The sequence below is a fragment of the Propithecus coquereli genome, unplaced genomic scaffold, assembly GCF_000956105.1.
Source record: "Propithecus coquereli isolate 6110/MARCELLA unplaced genomic scaffold, Pcoq_1.0 Scaffold79, whole genome shotgun sequence".
Classification (NCBI taxonomy): domain Eukaryota; kingdom Metazoa; phylum Chordata; class Mammalia; order Primates; family Indriidae; genus Propithecus; species Propithecus coquereli.
In genome coordinates this window covers 8,412,162-8,419,368 of record NW_012154062.1, presented here as the reverse complement: position 1 = coordinate 8,419,368, position 7,207 = coordinate 8,412,162, and the positions used below count along the sequence as shown (strand labels likewise).

Sequence of the window (7,207 nt, the reverse complement as noted above, 5' to 3'; positions counted from 1 at the left end):
CGATTTCAACAAACAGTGTCTTTATGACATTCATGAATAGTCTGTGATCTTTTTCAAAATCTCAGATAAGGTAGACAGTGTTGAAACATTGAGCAAATCAACTAAGATTTTAAAAAGTATATAATAAAAAGTCTCCCCTCCTGACCAAATGTTGAAAACAGCTACAGTAATTAAAGCAGTGATACTCATGCCAAAAGAGGCAGAAAAATATGAAGAGTCTGGAAATAGTTCCCAAATATAGAGAGGAATTTGTTATGTGATATTTTTGTGTTAGTGAGAAAGAGGTAGTTTAGGCAGTAAGTGATTATCTGGATATTTTAGAAAAAAATACTGTTTTCTATGCTTATACTTTAATCCCCATAGATTGCAGATAATGTTAATTCTTCCCAAATTGATCTAGAGATTCAGTCCAATCAGAATTCTAGCTGGTTTTTTCATTGAAATTGATAAATTGACTCAAATTTATATGGAAATGTGTGTGGACCTATTGCATTCCTGGGCTTTAAGAGCCAATATGTGATTGGACTCTTTCCTTGACTTAGCAGTCACAGAAGCATAGAAATGGCACTTACCTCAGCATAATGACAATGTAATTCATACAGTGGAGAAAATGGAGGTCCAAAGGTGACGTGATCTGCTCAGGGTCACACAGCTTGCACATGTCTTTCACCCAGGCAAGGCAGTCTGGCTCCCGAGTCTGAAATCTTGACATCCTACTACTCTCTAAGAGAAGTGCTGTTACCCTACATATTTGCCAGCTGATCAGCTTTGTGAATATTTACCAATCTGATATGTAGAAAGTAATCCTTATTAATGGCAACATTGATTAACTCGTGAACTACCTGTTTGCTCATTTTTCTTGGCGTTGCTTGCCTTTTTCTTGTGATTTCTAGGGCCTATTCTCACGACCACTTTATTTGTATTATTTTGCTTGTTTCAGTGACTGACCCTGAGGCCTGTTACATTGGCACAGAGCCTTGGAAACCCAAGGAAGCTTTGGAGGAGAATGGTATTATTACTGACAAGGCAGACATATTTGCCTTTGGCCTTACTCTATGGGAAATGATGACTTTGTCTATTCCACACATGAATCTTTCAGATGATGATGAAGGTATGAATGTAGTTTTTTAAAACATAAATCCCAATCTCTTTACACTAATTTATACAATTTCTATCTTTCCATTAAGTTAAAATTTAATAGAGCACATCGTTAGTACCAAATTAGTCATCTGATGTAGATTAATACTATCTAAGCTTAACCTCATACACATGAGATGTAGATTGAGAATAGGGAGATAACTTTGCTTCTCTGGGTTTTCTTAATTTATTTTAAAAACTCCCCTTATGTGAGAAAAAGATTGGAAAGCTCTCATAAGGAAGGGTGTAGGGGTTGATAACCTGTAAGTCCAAGACAGTAGTTACATCTACTTGATGGCAGGACAATTGAAGAGACTGCCTATGATATAATGGAAAGCATACTGGATAATAAATTCTTCCTTCACGAGGGTGCGCTATTAAGCTTTTCCATGACTTAACTGATTTACTATTTTAATCTCTGACTCCTTCAAGATAAAACTTTTGATGAAAGTGACTTTGATGATGAAGCATACTATGCAGCTTTGGGAACCAGGCCACCTATTAACATGGAAGAATTGGATGAATCGTACCAGAAAGTAATTGAACTGTTCTCTGTATGTACTAATGAAGACCCTAAAGATCGTCCTTCTGCCGCACGCATTGTTGAAGCTTTGGAAATAGATGTGCAGTATTAAGTATGGCTTGTGTATGTAACTATTTACTCTGATACATTTATATAGTTACTATAATGATTTGTAGTTAGTTATTAGACTCTTTGGAGGTGGCCTATTTGAAGACCATAGTATCTTGATAACATTTGAATAACTATTTCTAATATATTTCATATAAGCACTTGGAATTATACTGGGTTTTCTATGAAGTTTAAGAAACTAGCTACACAAGTACTTTGCTCATGCAGACTTAAAACACTAGCAACAAAATGCTGTAAACTGTTTAACATTAATTTGAATTGAATGACCATTACTTTTATTAATCTTTCTCAAAAATTCTCTATTTTAATAGATATATTCAAATTAGCACTTCATACAGTATAAAATAAGCCTACATTTGTTTATGTTTTAAAACATCAAACCTTTTGCTGGCCTTCCTTGGCTGATGTGCTTATTAAATGGACACTGGAAGCTGAGGAGAATATGACTCAAAAGAGTAGCTCCTTACATATTTCCAGACTCTGGTTACAGCTCGTCTTGCTTTCTTGGATCTTCTCAGATCTTTGTTTTTTGCTTTAATTTATTAAATGTATTTTCTGTAATGAGATTCTGTTTTACTTTTTATTTACTAATCTGTATCTTAAACACTTCAGTTCTGGTGTAAAAATAATAAAACTCAAATAGGGTGATTATTATAATAAAGGACATTTTGGTCCCAGAACTTATCTCAGCATTATTTTATACTTTTAAGTGTTGTTGAATGCATGTCAGGTTTCTTTCCCTCTCTTGACCTTATTTTGCTAATCTATAAAATGAGGTTGATTTGGATCTATAGTTTATCTGTGAGCTACAGCCCCTCAGAATTTTCAAAATTATCTAATTGTGAATCTAGGTGATATCACATAGACATGATTTTAAAATTACTGTTACAAGGGGGGCTCTTAGATTAGGTACCACTGCACTCTGAGCTTTAAAAAAAATCCTATAATTTACTGGCGGGTTCCTTTTAGCACAAGATTGTACCAAGCAATAGTGCAAAGATCATTAATTAGCACATCTTCCATCTAAATATTATTAAAGTGACAAAGTAAATTGAAAGTTGACTTTGGCTAGGCACAGTGGCTCACACCTATAATCCTGACACTCTGGGAGGCTGAGGTGGGAGATTGCTGGAGGTCAAGACCAGCCTCAGCAAGAGTAAGACCCCATCTCTACTAAAAATAGAAAAAATTAGCCAGGCACGGTGACTGTGCTTGCAGTCCCAGCTACTCAGGAGGCAGAGGGAGGATGACTTGAGCCCAGGAGTCTGAGGCTGCAGTGACCTATGATGATGCCACTGCACTGTACTCAGGGCAACGGAGAGAGACCCTGTCTCAAAAAAAAGTTGATTCATAAATTCTATTTGTGTATTATTTTGCACTCTGATATTCAATGGGATCTATTATCCTCACTCTGACCTATATGTCATTCTTTTTTGCCAAGCTAACAAAGCAGCTTCTCCCAGCCCATTTTCTTCCTAGTAAGAATAACAATTCCTACTTTTATAAGACATAAAGCATGAAGGCATCTTTCTTTTTAACACATAAACCAGTACTTTTCATTGACAAATTTGTTTTCATTCCTTGATATAATATTAAAACCATGATGGCTCACCTGATTTTTGGTTCTTCTGAAGGTTCTTCTTGCTTGCATGAGCCGTTGTTGAATTAGGTGTTCCTGCAGAGGGATGATCGCTAGAGGTTTCCATTCGGCCATCTTGTTCCACCTCTCTGACAGATTTGTGTTCAGTTTCTATAGTTGGGATATCTAAATAAGAACAAACTAATACCAAGGACTGGGCCAGCAAATTCACAGCACTTGCCTATGGCAGACATTACAAAATAATCCCAGCATGCTTTTCCTCTTGAGTCTGGGTAGGTCCTGGCAACCTCAACACAAGATTGCAATTTGCTACCAACTGCAAAAAAACTTTAAATTCTTATTCTAGAACTTGCTCTTTAAGTCTCAGACATATCTTCTTTTTTGGCCATTGTTTCATTCTCAAGAGAACAACATGACTGGATTGAGGGCAGCAGGACTACCCTTTTGCTGAATTAGTAAATCAAAATAGCCTTTCCCAAGTAGCTTTCTTACCTCCCAGTAAAATCTCTCCCTTTATCAGTTTAAGGCCTCTAAAAGCCTGTCTGTACCTCTGCAAGATGGAGATAATCAGGTGCTTAAGAAATGTTAAGGATTATTCTTAAATAACAAAACCTATGATAAATAGGAGCAATAGAAAATAGAAAACAAACCTGATAGGATCAACAATGCCAAAGGTTGAGCCTTTAAAAATACTAACAAAATTGATAAATCCATAACAAGACATCTAGAGAGAAAGACATGTCATGAATGAAAAAAAACAAACTTTACTGCAGATCTTGCAGATACCCAGTCTCATTAATGAACACATGAAAAATCCTAAACAAAATATTAGTTAACCAAAGGCAGTAATATAAAAAAGAAAAACATCAAGTTGGTTCTATTTCAGGAAGGCTAGATTGATTTAACATTTAAAGAACACCGTAATCACCATATTAGCACAAGAAAAATAAAAATTATCTCAAGATAGAAGACCTTGGTACCTGCTTAATCTACAATTTGTTGATCAAAATAAAAATTAGAAAGGATTCTTAAATAATTCTGAGGACATTTAACGTAGGTTAGGCTAAGCCACGTTTGGTAGGTAGGGTGTATTAAATGCATTTTTGACTTATATTTTTAACTTATATTTATTGGGACATAACCCCACCATAAGGAGGGGAGCATCCATATTTGGAATTTTTCTGCACGGATTTGTCTATTCTCTTCCATTTATTTATTTCAATCATTTAACAGTATGGACTCATGGATACTTATTTTATACTGCTTTATATTGTTGCTCAAATTGTTCCAGTGTTAGCCATTTGGAGCACTTTCAGTGTCCCTTTGACTTGCCCCAATCATTGTGGACTTTTTTTAAAAGCACTTTTGTACTTTCTGGCATTAGATATGCTCCAAGACCTCCAGGAGGATACCTGAAACCACAGATAGTACTGAACTCAATTGCTGTCAATCAGAACACGTTTCTATTCATATCTTCCACCCACAAATTTAATGCCTTTTCCATCTTAACTGAACAATTACCATATGCTGTGGCCATAGCTTTTACAGCTTTAGGGCGACGGCAAAACCAGCACAAATTTCTTTTTCCTTCTGCACACCTCCATGGATAGAAAATTCGTTCTTAACCATTGGTCTTAGCAACCTCAGTGTACAATTTTTCTTTCCTTAAGTCAAGGACTTTCACCTTTTCACTTAAAGGAAGTACTTTACCATTTCTCTTTGGCATATCTTAATTGCCAACATCACTACTCTTGTACTTTGGGGCCACTATCAAGTAAAATAAAGGTTACTTGAACACAGCACTGCGATGCTGTGACAGATCTGATAAACGCCATCTAGTAAGTGACTAACAGGAGGGTAGCATATACTGTATGGATATACTGGACAAAAATAGGACTCACATCCTGGGTGGGATGGTGCAAGATTTCATCACACTATTCTGAACAGCAGCAATTTTAAACTTATGAATTGTTTATTTCTGTAATTTTCCATTTAATAATTTTGAACCATAGTTGACCTTGAGTAACTAAAACCTCAGAACACAAAACCGTTGATAGGATAAGAGGGTACTGCTGTGCAAGATGTTCTAGGCTCATCTTATACATAGTCTCAGCCCTAGAATGAGCCATTTCTCCAAGGAGCCCCAGCAGTTCCTTTTTTTGGAGAAAGGTATTGGAAACCAAGATCTTGGTGTTAGGTGTGCACGTTGCTGTTGGGGTATCATTGCTTTGAGGTCTTCTTAGTGTATTTTCTTCCTTTATGTGTTATATTTAGATAAAGAAAGAAGAGCCCAAGCAAACTAAAAGTATCAACAGCAAATCATGGCATGTATGTAAAATAGAAATAGGTACTTGAAATACAACATGTCTAAGACACACTGACATGAAGCAAGTTGCAAAATAACTGCATATATATTTAATTAATCTGAAGTAATATACACTAAACCCAAAGTAGGTTTACGGGGAACTTCTTTTAGTAATCTCTATTTCTGTATTATCTGAATTTTTTTTTTTTTTTTTTTTTTACAAAGAGCACATAGTATTTTCATTATAATAATTTTAAAAAATCAGATTATATGAAATTAGAGTATTTAAAAGAATTTTAATTGATATATCACAGAAGCACTGAGCAAACAAAATAGGTAATAAACATTTTTAAATAAAATTTTTAAAGAATTTTAAAGAACAGCAGTGCAGAAAATAGTATTAAAATGTTTGCATTACTACACACATTTTAACACTTCTACATTCCTTTTGGAACCCAGGCTTTTAAGTTTTGGAAACATGTTAACTTACAGGCAAAAAAAAGATTGCAGATAAGCAGATTCTACACAGAGTTACAACCTGGAAAGCTACTCACCTACAGTCTTATTGCCAGACAGTAAATGGTTTTTTACAATCAAAACAATCTGAATAATTTTTTTTTGCTTTACAAAGTATGCATGAAACAATTATACTAGAAAAATGTGTACACATTTAGGTGTAGTTACATAATATCATATTCTCTGGTCCACCAGCCTAGATATATTTACTAACCCTGGTTCTGTAACCACACATTTTGCAAAGATTTTTGCCAGATGTCTCAGAACAAGAAGGTGCATTTTCAAAAAGTAAAAAAAATACAAAAACGAAACCAAACAAATTAGGCATCCATTTTGTTAACGACATCCATTCCTAGTAACAAGTTCCTAAAGTAGTACTATCAATATTTTCAAGCAACAAAAATCAATGAAATGATAATAGTGTAATTACTAAGTATAATTTTAATTGAATTTGAGGACAGTTGTATATTTGATTAACTTTCAAAAAGATTAAAGCATTAAGCCATGGAATTCTGCTCTACATAAGTGGATATAAGATGTCTTACTCTTTCCTTACCATCTTTTCTTGTTACAAATAAGAAACTCAAAATACTTTCTAAATATATTCAGACTGAATTCCTGTAGAAGAAGAACCTATAAAATGAGAACTTTGTATATAGAATTCAGGAATTACCTTTAAAATTGAGCATGGGAATTTTTTTGCCTGGGTTTAAATTTGCCTCTTTGCTTCTGATGTGGCATGAGATAATCCTGGTCTAAAGGTGTGCTTTATAAAAGACCAGGTTGGGGTACATTTTTTCAAGACCTCTTGAGGCAACGTGCTCCAGGCTGGTCACACACATTCAAGTTCAAAATAAACCTGTTTAAATTAAAAAAACAAACAAACAAAAAAGCCTAAAAAAACAAAAGACCAGGTCACATTTCTATAGAAAACACCTTGCTTTGTCAATACTCTTACACAAGAGTTAAATAATTTTTCAGTTATAGCTACAAAATT

At 34.6% G+C, this 7,207-nt stretch overlaps 1 protein-coding gene across 1 annotated transcript in view; it reads left to right on the top strand.

Annotated features, from left to right (window-relative positions):
- PBK (PDZ binding kinase) overlaps positions 1-1,772 on the top strand; it is an 11,234-nt gene extending 9,462 nt beyond the window's left edge. The window contains exons 7-8 of the mRNA XM_012662928.1: positions 941-1,111; positions 1,570-1,772. Coding sequence (XP_012518382.1) covers positions 941-1,111; positions 1,570-1,772 — 374 coding nt within the window. The remainder of the gene's footprint in view (positions 1-940; positions 1,112-1,569) is intronic.
- Positions 1,773-7,207: the final 5,435 nt, after the last annotated feature.